General features: G+C 52.2%; 2 protein-coding genes across 5 annotated transcripts in view; one reads left to right on the top strand and one right to left on the bottom strand.

Moving 5' to 3' along the window:
* Positions 1–8,376, top strand: part of SON (SON DNA and RNA binding protein) — a 37,575-nt gene extending 29,199 nt beyond the window's left edge. For 2 of the 4 annotated variants that reach the window (XM_053936356.1, XM_053936355.1), the window contains exons 9-12: positions 3,659–3,806; positions 6,567–6,635; positions 6,709–6,824; positions 6,898–7,619. In XM_053936356.1, coding sequence (XP_053792331.1) covers positions 3,659–3,806; positions 6,567–6,635; positions 6,709–6,824; positions 6,898–7,506 — 942 coding nt within the window. In that variant the 3' untranslated portion in view covers positions 7,507–7,619. Of the gene's footprint in view, positions 1–2,830; positions 2,911–3,658; positions 3,807–6,566; positions 6,636–6,708; positions 6,825–6,897 lie in introns of those variants that run through there. The other 2 variants (XM_053936357.1, XM_053936358.1) reach the window with 2 other exon arrangements.
* Positions 8,377–10,727: 2,351 nt separating this feature from the next.
* Positions 10,728–17,159, bottom strand: DONSON (DNA replication fork stabilization factor DONSON). Its single transcript, XM_053936366.1, has 10 exons — positions 16,795–17,159; positions 16,340–16,420; positions 14,793–14,996; positions 14,532–14,710; positions 13,958–14,136; positions 13,759–13,882; positions 12,931–13,035; positions 12,363–12,561; positions 11,322–11,522; positions 10,728–11,064 (listed from the first exon to the last, which is right to left on the bottom strand). The coding sequence occupies exons 1-10, from the start codon at positions 17,065–17,067 to the stop codon at positions 10,927–10,929; spliced, it is 1,683 nt and encodes a 560-aa protein (XP_053792341.1). The 5' UTR covers positions 17,068–17,159; the 3' UTR covers positions 10,728–10,926.
* Between the last annotated feature and the right edge of the window lie 736 nt (positions 17,160–17,895).

Here is a 17,895-nt window from a genome sequence, read left to right as displayed (position 1 = left end):
GGGGACAAGGAGCTTTCCTTGGGAGAGGCTCACCTGGCAGAGCAGAGCAGCTCTGTGCTCACCAGATACTGCACATTGGGAAGGAATTCCTCCCTGGCACAGGGTGCCCAGAGCAGCTGGGGCTGCCCCTGGATCCCTGGCAGTGCCCAAGGCCAGGTTGGACACTGGGGCTGGAGCAGCCTGGCACACTGGGAGGTGTCCCTGCCATGGCAGGGCTGGCACTGGGATGATCCTTAAGGTCCCTCCTGACCCAAACCAGTCTGGGATTCCAGAGTAGGTGAGTTCTGTTGGAGTGGCTGCTGTCTTTCCCAGCCATTCCTTTTTCCCTGCTGTTCTGCAGAAGCTGTGAGCAGCACCTGCAGGTGCTTGGGAACACAGGGCTTGTGAGGCATCTGCTGGGGTTCTTCAGCAAAGGGTTCCTGCTCCTGTCTGTGGGAAGGATTGGGACTGCTGCTGAAAGGGCCAGAGCATCTTCCAGTTCAGCACCCAGCCCAAATTCCCTTCCTCAGGATCCCTGCAAGGTGCCACAGGGAGCAGATCGTGATCGGTACTCCAGGAGCCTTTGGAGCTCCCAGCGATGCCCAGGCTGGGATTGTTGGGCTGTGCAGGGCCAGGAGCTGGACTTGCATGGTCCTTGTGGGTCCCTTCCCACTCAGGAGATGCTGGGATTTAATGGGAAATTCTGCTGCCTGGCACAGGTTTTTCCAAAGTGGTGCTTTGGAGTTCAGCCTTCAGTCCAGCCCTGTGCTGGACCTGAACTGCCACCCCCTGCCTTCAAGGCTTGTTGTCTTTGCTTCCTAAATTGTTGTTCCAAAGAGTCACCCTGAAGAATCAGCAAGAAAGTTAATTAAAACTGCTCTAAACCCTCTGAAGGAATCAGGTTTTACCTTCTCTTTAAAGAAAGTGCTGACACAAGAATGTGACTCTTGAGTGCTGGCAGAATGGAAGTGGGATTTCATGGAATTTAGAGCACAAAATATAAGGAAAAAGGTATCAAATTGTCCTGCAGGCTCCCTCAAATTAAGATCAGTGAATGAAAGAGAAGTGCTTTTGTAAATAAAGAATTAGTTCTGACAGCAGTAACCAAATGCTCAGAAACCTGGGGGTTCTTGTATTCCATCCCCTTTAATTTGTATCTGCAGAGGTCCAGAGCTGCTCAGGAGTTTTTGGGAGACTCACCCTTGGATGGTTTTTAAAATGAGAAGAATTGTGCCTCTTGCTTCCCTGCTTTTGTGATCATTTCTGTTACTTCTGTAGTTTTCAATGAATTCCAAACCCGGAACCAGTTTTATCCCCACGCATTAAATCATGGGATGAAGGAAGTTTTCTGTTACTAAACTCCAAAAAATACAATGTACAGGTGGCATCAGAGGTTTACATTCACCTTATTATTAAAAGAAAAAAAAAAAAAAAACAAAACAACCCAGAATCAAAATGCATGAACTTTTTCCTTGCTGCAGACCTTTGCTTCTTCAGTGACCTGAGTCCAAGTGGGCTTCTCCTGCCTCCTTTTCCACTGGTACCAGAATTCCTTCCTCTGGCCTTTTAGTGGGATGCACAAGTATTTGTGTCTTCTGGAATTAAATTATTATTAATAATTATTATTATTAATAATAATAAATGTGTAAGTGATTGTTGTGCTGGTTCTGTTGGTCACATGAGAAGAGTCAGCACAAAATTCCTGCTGCAGTTCCCCTCCAGGATCCTGAATTCACCCATGGAAGGGGTGCTGTAACCAACGGCCCTTTGGAACCTAGAACTTCCTGTTTGCAGTTTCTGGAGTTTGTTCAGGCTCTGGTAATTCCTCTGTAGGAGCTCAGGGCTTTGACCAGGAACAGGAGATTTTGATTCTGTTCTGTCCTTGCTCCAGCCCTGAGCCAGGACATGTCCAGGTGTTTGGGAAAGCCGAGTGAGCCCGCAGTGACCTCAGCAGGAGCTTGCGCTGTGTCCTTTGTGAACTGAACACACCCCGTGGTGCTGGAACAGCCAGGGAGCCCAAATCCTGCCCTCCCAGCAGGAGCCAGCCCAGCTCCAGAGCCTGGAGGGTGCTTCTCTTACGGGATGTTCCTGGAAAAGACGGGAGGAGGGAGTGGGAGCTGAAGGAAGGGCTGTGGATGCTGTGTCTGAGGGGCTGGCTCTGCACCAGCCCCAGCTCTGCTCCTCCAGCCACGTGGATCCATGTGGATCCAGACAGGGATTTCCTGAGATTGGGAGCATTCCTGGCACAGCCTCCAGCGAGGCTTTCCTGTCACACTTCTGCCAGCCTCCAGCATGGGGGCTGGACACAGATGTGTGTTGGGAATCCATGGGAAACGCGTGGTCTGCCGAAGGAACGCCTGTGGCTTTGTTACCTGCCCATGGAACCAGGCCCCTGGGAGCCCTGGGAATCCAGGGACTGCCAGCCCTGCTCTGGTGGCAGCCCCAGGCCTGTGCTGAGCTCCAGGAGCTCCCAGGGGTGCCCAGGCTGGCACCGCTGGGCTGTGGGTGCAGGGCCAGCAGTCAGAGCCCCTGGTGCTGACGGGTCCCTTCCAGCTGAGGCCATCCCGTGATTCTGTGAACTCTGGGGAGCTCCTGCCCTTGCAAGCACAGCTCCAGAGGAAGCAGAGCCCCGAGTGTTGTGTGGGTGTGCCCGGGCAGCGAGCGAGCCCTGCCCGGCTCCGGGGCCGCCTCTGCTCCGAGCCGGGCTCCCCTGGTGTGCGGGAAGGCAAGCAAGGTTCTGCTGTGATGGAAATGCTTGACTTGCTTCTGGGGTCAGCGGGGGGGCACGAGAGATGATAGTTCACAGAATAACCTGTGAACTTTCACCCCTCTATATGGAAACTTGTTTCAGGGTCAAATCCTTGTAGCCGCCTTCTTGCCACGGTCAGTGCCAGCCCTACTATTCACAACACTGCGGCCAGCGAGGCCTAGGTACGTAACATTTAAGGAGTTTTTACAGTTCTTTACATCAAAGCAGATGTTTAAACTTTCTGTTGATAAGCTTTCACCGTTTAACAACTTTTGTTAATGCTCATTTGAAAGAATGTGACGACTGCTGCTGCTAAACTGGGGGGCCAAGCGCCTTTTTCCATTAAAATAAAGAGAGGGGAAAGCAAAACCTGTTTGTTCCATGTGGAATTTCAGAGTAGAACTTGAATGTGCAACTGCTGTGTAATGAATCAGGTGGGGAGAGGTTTTTTTTTTAGATTTAAATACGCCTGAACAGCCTGTGAATGTCATGACTAAATGTGCTTGTGTTCTGTTGGACGAGGAGGTGCCCCTGGCACAGCTGTGCCGGGATCCGTTCCCACTTCCCGAGCTGAGGAGATCTCTGGGATCAGAGCAGAGTCTTTAGAACCGGATGGTTGTCGCTTGATTAAACACATCTGTGTGCCAAGGGTCACTGCCACTTTGGGATCACCTTAGACTTTTCCTAAGTTGTTCTTTTTTGCCAAACATCGATTTGTGTCTCGTGTGTCCGCGTGAATTCCGGGTTCCACGCACTGGTTTGGGCTAAAAATCCACAGAGCTCAGGTGGATTTTTTTTTTTTTTTTTTTTTTTTTTTTTTTAATTGAGTCTGTGAAAAGTTGTTAGAAACATTTTTTGGAAGTTCCCACTTCATACTTAAAATCACAGCGCTAACTTTAGGCCTTGTTTTACTTCTCTTTTTCTGGATAGGATCAGTTCTTAAGAGCAGCCCCTGTAACTGGAGGAATGGGAGCTCAGCTGATGAGGAAAATGGGCTGGAGAGAAGGAGAAGGACTTGGGAAGAACAAGGAAGGCAGCGTTGAGCCCATCATGGTGGACTTTAAGACAGATCGAAAAGGTGAGTCCTGCCTCAGAAAGGTCTGGTGGCTTCTCAGCTCTCAGGCTGCCTGGAGGTGGCAGAGGCCCTCGGAAGCAGGAGGTGTTTCCTGGTGGCTTCACTGGCACCTGAACAGATTCTGGCGTTTTGCCTCAGGTTTGCCAAGGCCTGGACTCAGTCCAAAGCTTTGTCCTTGTGGAAAAGCTGCAGTGGTTCTTCTGGAGCAAGTGGCTGGAGCAGGAGCAGGGATAGAAGATGCAATAGTGGGGTCAGTTTTACAGTGGGGTGAGGACAGAGCTGAGAGCCCCAAAGCTGAGCTTTGTGAGTGACTCCCACTCAGGGCTTTGGGGCTTCCCTGGGGATTCTGCTCCTTTTTCCTGTCCCTCATTTCCCTGCTGTTCATCTCCAGCCTGATCCTGCTGAAGCATCTCTGCTCATCCTCAGGGCTGCTTCCAGAGGTTTTTGCCTCCACTTGACATGGAAACCTCCCCTGCTTTCCATGGTTTCCTGTCCATGCCACAGGGGAGAGCTCACCTGGTGCAGCGAGTCCAGGCAGTGGTGCTGCTCCTTCAGCTTGGCCACTGTGGCTTGTGTGCTGAGTGCTGATGGAGATCCTCCATCTGAAACACCTCTCCAAGTTCTGACTGCTTTAAATCCAAAATTCAGCACTCAGGGTTTCTAATTTAGTTGTTCTGCTGTGCATGGAACAAAACAGCTCCATGCTGAATGTGGCAGAGATTCCTGCTGTTCTCAAGATTTCTTCTGCACCAGGAGCCTTCAATCCCATCTCAAAGCAAAGGGTGGAAATACCCAGAATTTTCATTTCAAGGCCATTGGATGGAGCTTGGAGCAGCCTGGCACAGTGGGAGGTGTCCCTGCCATGGCAGGGATGGCACTGGGTGGCCTTTAGGGTCCCTTCCCACCCAAACCTGGGATGTCAGGACTCGTGTTGGCTTTTGGCACTGCTCAGAACTGAGCTTGGAACAGCCAAACTCCTCCTGTGTTTTTCTTCACAACCTTTCTGTGTGAAGAAAGAAATTGCCAAGGGCTCCTCCTGGCCTGTGAGAGTCATCTGAAACCAGGGCCAGCCTTCAGACAGCTGGGCTGTGCTTTGGATTTCCTGGCTGGCAAATATTGATGCTCATGTGCAGCCTTACCTGATATTCCCACAGAAGTTGTGCCTGGATGCAGAATTCCCTCAGCTCTTGGGCCACCCAGGTCTGTGGCACAGGGAGACAAGGGGCAGGAGGTGTCCTGCTCACAGACAAGAGGAAACATGATTATATATTACATCTTTTATTTATATTTAGGACAAGGGATTATATATTTAGAGATTATATATTGAGTACAAGTAGTTTTTCAGACATCCATGTTCTTGGGAATTTATTAGACATTTTTCAACGCATAAAGCGGTATTTTATTTTCTAAATATTAAAATTGATATTTTAATGATTATTAAAATTAAAAATTAATTATTAATTGGTAATATTATTAATAATATTATTATATAATATTATTAATAATATTGTGTAATATTATTATAAACATTATTAATTAAAAATCAAAGTTAAAATTTGAATAATTATTAAAATATCAATTTTAATAAATATATATGTATATTTATAAATATAAACCAGCCCCCAATAAAATACAGTTCCTGGTCACAGGAAGTGACTCAGGAGGCTGCAGCTTGTTTGAAATTCCCAGTTGAGGTCCCAGAGACTGGAGGGGGAGTGGAGTGTCAGTGACTCAGCAACAGGGAGAGAGTTTAATGAGGAGGATGAGAATCCCTTGCTAGGTTTGGGTTTAAGATTCTGTGAAGGGGGGAAAGCCTCAGCCTTCCCTTCAGGGATTGTCTCTGATGGCTTCATGGCCCTTGGACAGGCCCTGCCTAGGGGCTGCAGGAATATTGGGATGAATATCTGGTAAGGAGGGAAGGACTTTCCTGTAAAGCAAAAGAAACCCAAATGCCACCCAAAAAAGCTGAAGGAACAGGAAGACACTGGAAGCAATTGCAGTATCTCCCTGTCTTTATTCACCAAAGCCACAGCAGGAAAACTTGAGGTAAGAAACAAAGGAATATTGAAAGGCTGAAATCTGAGAGTGGCAAAATCCGTGGGGAGAAGCCTGAGTTTCTCTGATGGATTGTCACTGGAATTTCAGACATTTCTGGCAGTTCTTCAGTTCATTTCTTGGTCTTGTAAGGTTTTCAGAAGAACACTGTTGAGCTTTGGTGTTCGCCTGTGCTCCCTGCATCGCTTTGGGGCTGTTCCATGCTCTGCTGCTTCGTTCCCAGGTGGGATGGAGCTCTCAGCTTGGGCTGCTGGAACCCTGGTAAATTCAGAGAGCACACAGGATCCCTGTGTCATTCCTGCAGGAGGGGACACAGGGACATCTCTGGGTAATGGGAATGGTTCCTGTGCTCCTGTGTCTGAGGCAAACTGAAGGCAGGGGATGACTCTGGGCTGCACTAAACAAGAATGTTCTTCACTGTCTCCCTTGTTTGATTGTTTCTCCAAAGAGGGCACGGAAAACCAGGTTCCCATGGAAAACCAGGTGTTCCCTGGCTTGTTTAAGACTACTCAGAGTTTTCTCCTCCTGGCTCCAGATTCTTCCTGGGCCTTTGGGGGGAGAATGTGCTGAGTGGATTGGACAGAACGAGGTGGAGGGTTGAGAGCTGGGTGGAGTGTCCAGGTGTTGCTGTGATCCCTGGCTGTGCTGTGCTGGTGACTCAGGAAGCAGTGGGAATGGGGAATGTCAGCGTGCCTCTGTTGTTTGCAGGGCTTGTTGCTGTGGGAGAGAAGGCCCAGAAGAGGTCCGGCCATTACGTGGTGATGAAGGATCTTTCAGGTGAGATTCTTGTCTGGAATAATGCAGTTCCCAGAGGCTGGGTGGGCCCTGACCCTGCAATGTGTGTGTGCAGGGAAGCACCCGGTGTCTGCGCTGATGGAGATCTGCAACAAGAGGAGGTGGACGCCCCCTGAGTTCGTGCTGGTGGACGACAGTGGGCCTGATCACCGCAAACATTTCATCTTCAAGGTGGGTCTGGGCTGCCTGCCCCTGTGCTTGCTTTCCCTCTGCCAGGGGTGAAATCCATGTTTCTGTTTGATAGAAACACCTCACGGGGCTGGCTGAGGATGGTGGAGCCGTCTCGGTGCTGGAATGTGCAAGTCCTGTTCCTGGAAAGGCCAAACCGAGTCCCTGGAGCACTTTATTCTGGGATCCCAGGGCTGGAGCCCCTCTGGAGCCAGGCTGGGAGAGCTGGGGGTGCTCACCTGGAGGACAGAAGGCTCCAGGGAGACCTCAGAGCTCCTTGCAGGGCCTAAAGGGGCTCCAGGAGAGCTGCAGAGGGACTGGGGACAAGACCTGGAGGGGCAGAACACAGGGAGTGGCTTCCCACTGCCAGAGGGCAGGGCTGGCTGGGATCTTGGGAATGAGGAATTGTTCCCTGGCAGGTTGGGCAGGCTCTGGCACAGGGCTGCCTCTGGGTCCCTGGCAGTGCCCAAGGCCAGGTTGGACACTGGGGCTTGGAGCAGCCTTGGGCAGTGGAAGGTATCCCTGCCCATGGCCAGGGTGGAGTGGGATGAGATTTAAGGTCCCTCCCAACCCGAAGCCCGGTGGGATGCCACAAAACATCCGTGCTGAGAGGCAGCCAGGGGTTCCGTGTGTCCCTAAAGAACTGCCCAGACTGTGCCTGGGGCAGCCACGGCCCCCTCGCTAACCCCTGGTTCCCCCGTGCCAGGTGAGAGTCAATGGCAACGAGTACAGGCCCACCTTTGCCAGCCTTAACAAGAAGCACGCGAAAGCCACGGCGGCCACGGCGGCGCTGCAGGCCATGGGACTCGTACCAAAGGAAAGCATGGTCAATACCACCATGTTCAGGAGTGCCTCACACCGCTAAGCTTGGCTTTACTGGGACACTGGTTCTGAGCATTGTACTCTGCACAAGAAATGGTATTTGCCCCTCTCATGTTGTAAATACATCGGCGATTCCCACCTTGTAAAAACTGTACAGACACCCACAGGTTTTTCTTTTGTACCATCCAAATGTATTTAAATCATACTTAGTTTTTGGTATGTTTATATTGTTTACATTAGTGATGTAATTATTTCTTAAACGACTAAATCAGACGACAGACTCTGGAGGCATCAGAAATCCAGACCCTTGGCTGAAGCTCCTGCAGTTCCTTTCCTATCAGAACGTTGGCCCTTTGATACAGTTTTGTAGTGGCTGCAGAGTTCCCTGGGCTCGGGGGGGGTGCTGGGGACACCTGGGGGCCGTGCCCGGGCTCTGCCCCTCGGTGCCACCTGTGCCCCAGGACCGCCGGAGCCGCGGGCGCTGCCGGAGGGACGCGGAGGTTCGGACACGACCCGGCCCGGCCTCCTGGTGGCCCCAGGAGGGGGACCCGGGGCTGCTCTTCCCAACCAGTGAATCCACTGCCTGATGCTGATTGTACGGATTTGTGGTTCATGTGAATTTTAAACTCTTAACAAATCTACAACTGGATTTGGGGGGAGGGAGGGGGTAGAATGATGCTTCAATTGTTGTACCCAACTTGGTCAATAAAGCAGCACAAGTTCATAATCTTCACCCCTGGTCAGTAAACAGTAATTCCAATGGATGCCAAGCCAGGAAACAGGAATTTAAATACCCCAGAACGCCTTCGGCAAGAAACACACACGATACAGAAGTGGCTTTGTGAGGATTCTCAACAGCCATTGGGATGGCAGGAGCAGGCCTGGTTGTTTTTGTTTGCTTTGAACTTCGACGAAATAACTCCTTGGGATGAAATGTTCCCATAAGGATCCTCTGCTCTCAAGGGGCCTGATCCAGAGTTTGGGCAGTTGGACAGTGGGAGAGGATGTAGAAAGCTTTTCCTGCTTTTTATTTTATTTTTTATTTAAGAAGCATTAATCTTTGATCTGTGTGCACGTGGGGTTGGGGAAGGGGCAGTGCACCCTCCCTGAGGGATCTGAGTTAGGAGCAGGCTGCCAGGATTTCTGCACTGGGGTCGTTCAGGTGCTTGTCCCAGACAAGTCTTTGTGAGGTGTGAACCTGAGCTGGGTTTGGGGACAGAACAAACCCAGCCAGGCTGCTCAGGCCTCATGTGAGCGACCCTTTGGCCACGGGTCTGCGGAACTGAGGAATTCCTGTTACCTGCAGCCGTGTGGATCCCGTCAGTGTCACGGAACGCGGAGTCTCCTTGCTCTGCAGGGACAAGGGTTGGTGTTTCCTGTGCAGCAGGGAATTGGGGTTGGTTTGGAGACAGAAAAGCCCCTCTGAGTCTGTCCGAGCGCTCTGGAAATGCTTCAGTTGATCTTCATTTCATGGACGTTGTTGTCTTGAATTAAACTTTTTTCCCTTTGGCATCTCGCCTTCGGTCTCTGACTGCACGTGTGGAGCTTGTCCTGCGAGCTGCCTGGGAGGTGTGAAAACCCCAGGAGATCTGGGAGGCTCTGGAGGCGCTGGGGGGTGCCTGGCTCCACTCCGGGGCTGGGAGCAGCTCCCACCACACAGTGGCTTGGCAGAGCTCAAACCTCGCAGCTGCTGAGGGTTCTCCAATCCATGCTCTCCACGGCAGCTCAGAATTCACGGCTGGACACGATCAAATTTGGGAATGTACAAGCCCCTCTAGTTGTTTTGTTCCTTTTTCTGTAATCCCTGTTTCCCATGCATGAGGTAAAGACCTGAGTTCTCTCCCAGCAGCAGAGAAATCCAGTCCCGCTAAAGACTCCATTTGAAAAATGACTATTAGGAAAGATCTGGATTTCATGGCTTAAAGCTGGGCAGGGTTCTGTGTGTTCCCTGGGGCAGGAACAGCCCTGCAGGCCGGAGCTGGGAGCAGCTGGGATTTGCTCCTGGAGCCGACAGGTCACAGCAGTTCTGTAAAGCAATGGTTAATCACCAAGAGTCCCAGCAGAGCTGATCCCTGCTGGATGCCCGGGGCAGGACTCTGCCCTGCTGCGGACAGAACGGGGCTGGAGGCAGAGGAAGCTTTTGCTGGCCCAGGCTCAGGGGCTGCCCCGTGCCCGTGCCGGGTTTGCAGGGCTTTGCTCGGTGATCCCGGACCCCGAGGGGCAGCAGCAGGGAAAGCTGAGCTTTGCTGCCCACGGCTTCACTTCCAGTAAGAAACCCCAGATTATGGAAATATGGCTGGAGAGCACAAACACGAGTTGGTTCTACTTCCCACTCGGCTTTGGCGTTCCCTGCTGCAGGAATGTGCTCAGCCAAGAGCTGTGGAAAAGCAACACACTCCCAGGTCCCAGCCAGGAAGGCCTGGGACCCCTCTACCTGCAGGGAAACACTCAGAGGCCCTGGTCAGACCCTGCTCCTCTGTCTATGATCCATGGAATCCCTGGGGCTGGAAAAGCCCTCCCAGCCCAGGCAGTGCCAGCTGTGCCCCGTGCCCACCTTGTCCCCAGCCCAGAGCTCTGAGTGCCACCTCCAGGGGACACCTGCAGGGATGGGCACTGCAAAGCTCCTTGGAGGTGCCAAGGCCTGAGCCCCCTTTCCTCCTGCTCGGGCTGCAGCCACTTTAATTCCTCCCCTTGTTCCCCCCCAGGCTGTGGTTTGTAAGCCTGGGGTGGGTGTGGGAGCTCTGCTGAGCAGCTCTGGGGCCTCTGATCTCCATTCCTCCCTGTGGACTTTGAAAATGACCCCAACCCAAGAGGTGCCACACACCAAGGTGCAGCTACCGAGGGTGGCAGGGGGCTGTGAGCAGTCTGGGAAGGGGTTTTGCCAAGCATTCCACCCGTCCACAGGATCCCAGGAGGTTTGGGCTGGAAGGGACCTTAAAGGCTCATCTGGTTCCTATCCACTGCCCTGGGGGGTTCTAGTTCCAACCTGGTTATGAGTTCCTGCCCCAAGCAGGAGCAGAAATTCCTTGCTTGGAACAGAAGGTGTGTGTGCATGGGGAGGACCAACCTGCCAGGGGCAAACCAGACCAATAAAACCACGTTTTATTTTAAAAAATCTTTCTACAATAAAAAAAGATGTCCAAGGCCTTTCCCCTCCTTTCCTCCAAAGCCCTTGGAAGTGTTCCTGTGCAGCAGTTGTGTGGGGTGTCCCTCCTGCCCTGCCCCGAGCTCAGCCCCTGCAGCCCTGGGAGGGAGGGTCCTGCTCCATGGGCCAGCAGCGTTCCTAGGCCTTCCAGGTGTAGGCGTAATCCTTCATCTCCAGCAGGCGGATGGAGGATTTGCCCAGAGTCGGACACTGACGCAGCTGATCCAAAGTCTTGGGATGCAGCCCGCAGGCAGGCAGGTCCAGCTGCACGTCCTCCTGCGGAGGGCACGCACACACACACACAGACACAGATACACACACACACACACAGACACACGGGGTGAGCGTTGCTGTGGGAAGTGCCTGCAGCTCCAGCAAGCGCCGGGATCCCGCTGGGGCTCTCCCCATTTCCCCACTGCTGAGGCAGGACGAGCCCCAGGGCGATCCCGGCTATTCCCGTGCCGAGCCCTGCGAAGGGAAGCTCCCGGGTCTGCGCTCCCCGGCCCCGGGCGGCGCCGAGGGTGCGTCCTCACCTGGGCCGGGGCCGGGCAGGCGTTGAAGGCGGCGCTGGGCTCGTGGGGGCTGAGCAGGGCGCGGAAGTCGCCGCGCTGCGCCGGGCCCAGCACCAGCGTCAGGGCGTGCAGGGCGTGCGGCAGGACGGGCCCCAGCACCTCCAGGCTGAACACGTCCTCAAAGCCCCCCTGCACCCGGGCGCGGCCGCTGACAGTCCGAGCCTGAGGGCAGAGCACCGCGGTTAGTGCTGCACACACCGCAGGCAGGACGAGCTCTCACCAGCTCCGACACTGCAGGGCCACAGGCCCACTGGAAACAGAAACACTTCTCGATATTGTCCACTCCCTGTGCAATGCGTGAGGTTTTACTGTCCCTGTAACAACTCCTAAAATGTACTCCCTGCACGGCAGGGATGCTGTAGGGATTGGGAAGGGAAGTGCACAAGAACGGGATGAACTTCTCCGGTGGAACAAGTAGCTCATCCTGTTCTTACTGGGAAAGAAATTTGGGTTAGATATAGGGAAAGAATTCTTGGCTGTAGGGTGAGGAAGCCCTGGCACAGCTGTGGCTGCCCCTGGATCCCTGGAAGTGTCCAAGGCCAGGTTGGACGAGCCTTGGAACAACCTGGGATAGTGGAAGGTGTCCCTGGCCACGGCAGGGGTTGGGACTGGGATGATCCTGAAGGTCCCTCCCAGTCCAACCCATTCCTTGCAGGAACAGAAGGGGAGCTGTGGCTCAGGGGCTCCTCGAGCAAGGGGCTGGGATAGTCAGACCCCATAGGATCTGGGAAGAATCTTAACAGCCATTTTCCCTCTGGGCAGCTCTGCACAGCCTCTTGTCTCTCGGGAGGTGAGGAAAGGGAACGCTGGGATTCCAGTTCAGTGCAGGGATGCGTTGTAGGGATTTAGGAACAGGCTGTCCCTGCAGACAAAATGCTGACACAGGCTTTAGCCACAAAAATCCCGCCGTGCTGCCTGAGGGAAACGTCACCAAGTCCGGGTCTGATCCCCTGGCTAAGGAACGGCTTCCTCCCCCTTCCTGGAGCCAGCCGTGTCCCTCACCTTGAGCGTCTGCATGGTCCCGCCCCGGAAGGCCACCGGGGCCAGCAGCGTCGGGGGCAGCCCCGCCTGCGGCCCCGCCACGGCCACCAGGCTGCGGCAGCTGATCAGGAAGTTGAGCAGCGTGAAGGTGTTGCTGCCTCTCACCAGCACCAGCGACTCGGGTCTGTGATCCACCTGCACCTCGTGCTTCTCCTTGCGCCTGGGGAGCCGAGTCAAGGGAAAGCCACGGCGCAGCGGGAAGCATCCATGTGCCAGAAAGTTGGAGCGGTGAGCACCCCCACACCCCATCTGACCAAAACCCCCAAAACCAAACCCCACCCAGCTTTGCACCCATCCAGATCTGCTCTTCGGATATTAGGCAGCATCTTAATCCTGGCTTCAAATCCTAGAAATATTGGCAAAGGAACTGAAAAGAAAATGCAGTATCTCATAGCACGCAGGAACGTGAGGATTCCTATTTGGAAAACAGTTCACAAAAACTTCTACAGAACTTAAACGTGAAGCACGGCACTGTAACAGCTGCAGGGTTTTCTGGTGTCACACATCTGGAAGATCACAGGAAGGATACAGTTGGATAGAAATAGTGTCTGGTTTCTTCACCTTGTCTTGGACTCCCATCTCCTCAAGCCAAGAGAAGCTTCCATCATCATCATCATCGCTGGGAGCTGGTTCCCTGGAGACACAGGGTGAGCGTTAGGAGGGCAGTGCCTCTGAGGAAGGTTTTCCAAATGGACTGTGCAGGAGCCTTGAATTCCAGCACTGCACAACTGTGGGTAATGGAAAGACAGAAACTTCCACAGATTCAGGAGGGTTTGATCTGCAGCCTTGGAAGGAGCTTGGATTGATGTAAAAATAAACTACATTATTAAGTAGAATAACAGACATTAACAACAAAGAACAGACATTAAGTGAAAAATCATAAACTTATTTTCTATAGTTGTAAGTAAGAATATGCCTTAAGTGAGAAACTGTATTGATAAGATGGTGAAGGATTTATAATTACATTATAATTATATATTATAGTTGGTTATTTATAATTGGGTGTGGTTGCATAGAGTAACTAAGAGTTTAGAAGTTACAATAGAAGCATCTGTGTGTATGTGAGTTAGAAACCCATTGGATAAAAATATCCACAGTGCAGCAGAAGTAAGTAAAGGCAATAGGTTAGAAAAGCAAAACAAACCCTGTGGCAACTGTCTATTGGGTTAGAAAGTTCTGTATTGCCTTGTAACGAAGAAACTTGTGACTACTTTGAGCTACGGCCGAATGCTCGCCCCTCTAAAATCTCACAGCCTCTGAGATGGTGTTTGTCTGAGCAACAAACGGTTCTTAGCCCATCAATGGTCCCAGCCCTTTATTAGAAGCAGCGACAATGATACACAACATTGTTACTCACCCCGCATCCTCCACGCTGCTGCCCCCTCCGCGGCCCTCAGCAGCGTCCGTTTCCAAACTCTCCTCGGAGCTTCTCTGCCTCCTGGTTCTGCTTCCCTCGAGCAAAGGTAAGGAGAACTCTATGCCTGGGGCGGAGGAGAGGCAGCAGTGAGGGGCTGCGCTCCCGCCCTGCCCCGCGCCGCAGCCCGCGCCGCCCTTACCCTCGCTGCGCATGGCCTCGCGCAGGCCGCGCGTGGTGGGCGCCACGGCGGCCGTGGGCACGGCGCTGCCCGCTAGCCCCGCGGCGCGGAACAGCACCGAGAACTGCGCCGCGCACACGTAGAAGTAGGGACACAGCCGGGCCCGCAGCAGGTTGTACAGAGAGGTGAAGCTCAGCGACCTGGCAGGGGGAACGAACAGCGCTGGCACACCCGGCAGCTCTCCCCACTGTCGGAGAGGGAATCTGGACGAGGTGTGGAGGGACAGGAGCCAGGGAATGGCTCCCAGTGCCAGAGGGCAGGGCTGGATGGAAGATTAGGAATTGTTCCCTGGCAGGGTGGGCAGGGGCTGGGATGGAATTCCCAGAGCAGCTGGGGCTGCCCCTGGATCCCTGGCAGTGCCCAAGGCCAGGTTGGAGCAGCCTGGCACAGTGGGAGATGTCCCTGCCCCAGCAAAGGTTGAAATGCGATGATCCTTAAGCTCCCTTCCAACCCAAACCATGCCACGACTCTGTGATTAATTCAAACCTCCCTGTCTCACTCTTACCCAGCCCATCGGTATTTTGGCTGCGCTTACCAGTCACTCATGAGCACCTGCTGCAAGGCCTCGTCCTGCGCCCAAGGACAGGCCTTCCCAGCCATCCTCCTGTCGGCGCCGAGGCGGGGGAACAGCGGCAGCCAGGGCAGCGAGGGGTGCAGCCAGTAGACCAGGCTCTGCTGGAAGGCACAGCGCAGCTCCGTGCACAGCCGCGGCTCCTGCGGGTCCCACAGGGTTTGAGGGGCGCGGCAAAGCTGCCACCCACAGGGCTGCAGCCCCACGCTCCCGCCCGGCCCTCACCTGCACGCTCCGGGGCAAGGTGGCTTCCGCAGCCCTGCAGTGCTGAGCAAAGCCCTGCGCCTCCTCCTGCGCTTTCAGGTGCTCTGCCCAGGTGAAGGGTTGGGAGGACATGAAGAGGACCCGGGTTTTAATGCTCCAGTCCGCAGGGAACTCCTGTCTTGGCGAGGAGGGAGCTTTGGGTACAGCCACAGGTGAATGAAGGTCCTGAGCACACAGAAGCAGCAGAGTTAACTCGCAGAAAATCAAACCTGTTCACAGGCTGGACCAAAGGCACAGTTACTGTTTTATGTATTATTCTATTATTAATTATTAATTTTATTTATATTATTATATTATTTATTATATTAATTATATCATTTATAATATTATTTATTATGTATTTTTATAATTTTATTTCTCTTATATTACATATTATATTGTATTATTATTTTATTATATATTATAATATATATTATTATATAATATATAATAATATATTATATATTATTATATATTATACATTATATATTATAGTATTATCTATTATATTGTATTATATATAATATAATATAATATAATATAATATAATATAATATAATATATATAATATAATATATATATATATTATATATATTATATTATATTATATTATATTATATTATATTATATTATATTATATATTATATACTGTTTTATAATTTTATTTTATATATGTTATACATTTTTTCTATTATTATTTTGATTATTTTACTCAGTACCAGATTCTAACAAAAATACTCCATCCTATTGCCTATAAAACCACATGAGAGGGCTTGCACACGAGTCCTTCCAACAATATAAACTAGGAACAAATAAAATTATTATTATATAATAATAAATATATTTTTATATAGTTATAATTTAAATAAATTATATAATATTTATTATTATATAATTATAAATTATTAAAACTAAAAAGCCCTGAGCCTGATGTTTACAAAGACAAAAATTTCCATGCCAAAATGGTTATTTCATTTCATCCCCTCCTGGTGACTGTAAGGTCACATGCCGAAAAAATCCTGGGCACCTCCAAGACAGTTTGCTCTCTTTTTTCTATCCTTCTAATTTAGTTTGAACTTCAGTTTCTGTACCTAGAACAACATTAGAGAATGTCTATTGAAACTGTTTCAATTTCCAGGGCTGGTTTTCAGGAATTCTTGCTTTCTTATGTGCCTGATGAAGCGCTCCATTTCCGTAGCTGAAAACCAGAATGCAGGAGCTATCTGGTGAAGAGCATCCTCATCTCAACTACATATAAAACTAAGAAACAGTAAAATTATAGTTAGGAAAACCAAAAGACAACAACCTCCGTCCATGGAACTACAACAGCAGTGAGGTCAGGCAGAAGGCTGGGTTTTAAAGACTGTCACCAGAACAGAAATCAATGTAAGAAATTTCCTTGAACACTGACATTTTAGTACATTCTTTTACACAGAGATGAGCCACCAAATACCAAGTGAAAGAGTTTCAGATTTCAGTGTGCCCTGAGAACAGCTGGAATATTTCCAGCAGCGTGTGCCGTTCCATACCTGGCTCAGGGCGAGGATGTCGGAACTTTCAGCAGGCTCCGCTCTCCCGGGGGGCTTCTCTTCACAGGCCGGCTCTAAAAACTGAATGAAAGAACAGCATAAGGCACAGCACAAAGGAAGCACCGGGCTGATCATTTTAAAAACTGCCCTTGCAAATGACATTTCCCGAGTGATCCTCAAACCCCGCTCGGGGCGAGCACAAGATCCGCACCCAGCGCTGAGCAACAGCCCGAGCCCAGCAGGGCCTTGGAGGCGGCGGGGGCGAGCCCGGGGCTGCATCGGAAAGGGGCTGAGGGCGAGGGCTGAGAGCTGAGGGCGATGGCTGAGGGCTGACTGCGATGGCTGAGGGCTGACTGCGATGGCTGAGGGCTGACTGCGATGGCTGAGGGCTGAGAGCTCAGGGCAATGGCTGAGGGCTGAGAGCGGAGGACCCCGCTGCCGGGGCTCGGTCCCACCTGCCAGAAGGGCGCTGCCGATGGATCCCCGCCCGCCGGGGCCGCTGCCGGAGGCTGAGGGGCGGCCGCCGCCCGCCGCGGAGCGTTGTCCAGGCTGGAGAAGGGGTTGCGGCGGCGGGCGGCCGCAGAGCCCCGCGGGGCCGGGGCGGCGGCGGCTTCCGCGGCGGCGGCGGCGGGGTCGCTCCTCCGCCCAGGACGTTTGCGCTTCAGCCGCAGCAGCGCCGGCGGTTTCTTGAAGCCGGGCGAGTGCCCGGGCTCGGCAGGGGCGGCCATGGCCGAGCGGGGCCCGGAGGAGCCGCGTTCCCGTCTTGGCGCCAAAGAGCGCCCGCTCCGCCCCGGGGCGGTGCTGAGGGAGCGGCGCCGCCATTGCTGCCGCCCTCAGGGGCTCTGAGGGCAGCGCGGCTCCCGCCGGCCCCGCTCCGCCCGCACAGGCAGCACAAACCTGCGGCACAAAGACACACGGCGCTGAAATTGTGTCCGTGCCCTTCCAAAGGCACCCGGACAGCGGCCCGAAGGGCTGCGCTCGGCCGCGGCAGCAGCGCCGCACGGCTGCCCCCGGGCCAAATCCCCTGTGCAGATAGCGGGGCCGGGGCTGTGCGATGGGACACCCAACACACGGGGGTCAGTCACTCTGGGAGCAACAAACCAGGGTTTTAGTCTAATAGGGAGAGAAATTGACTTTCGGTGGCACTAGGCTGTTGTATATGGGGTTCAAAAGGCATAACAAATGCTAGAAAGGTATACTTAGAAATACACGTGGTTCAAAAGTCATAAAGAGGTAATTAGGAGCAACAATTTTACTTACAAAAGAATAAAAGAAAAACAATACATACTACTAAAAGATCTTTCGTTTGCAGTTTTGTCACTGCTTGTGCTTGTTTTTTTAAACTTGTTAGTGTCTTATTTCATCTGCTTTCTTTTGGGAACATTGAAGCAAAACTGAGCAGCATCAGGGAAAATCCAACAGCTGGGTCCAAGGCTTCAGAATGGGTGTGGAACCCCCGGAGGACTCACACGCTTCAGCCGTGCACAAAGCACCTCTCCTTTCCGAGGCTGCATGGCAGCACACGAGGAGTAAAATCAGAGTTCCTCCTGATTTCC

Source organism: Vidua chalybeata, chromosome 2 (assembly GCF_026979565.1).
Source record: "Vidua chalybeata isolate OUT-0048 chromosome 2, bVidCha1 merged haplotype, whole genome shotgun sequence".
NCBI classification, from domain to species: Eukaryota; Metazoa; Chordata; class Aves; order Passeriformes; family Viduidae; genus Vidua; species Vidua chalybeata.
This window is presented reverse-complemented; position numbering and strand designations above follow the sequence as displayed.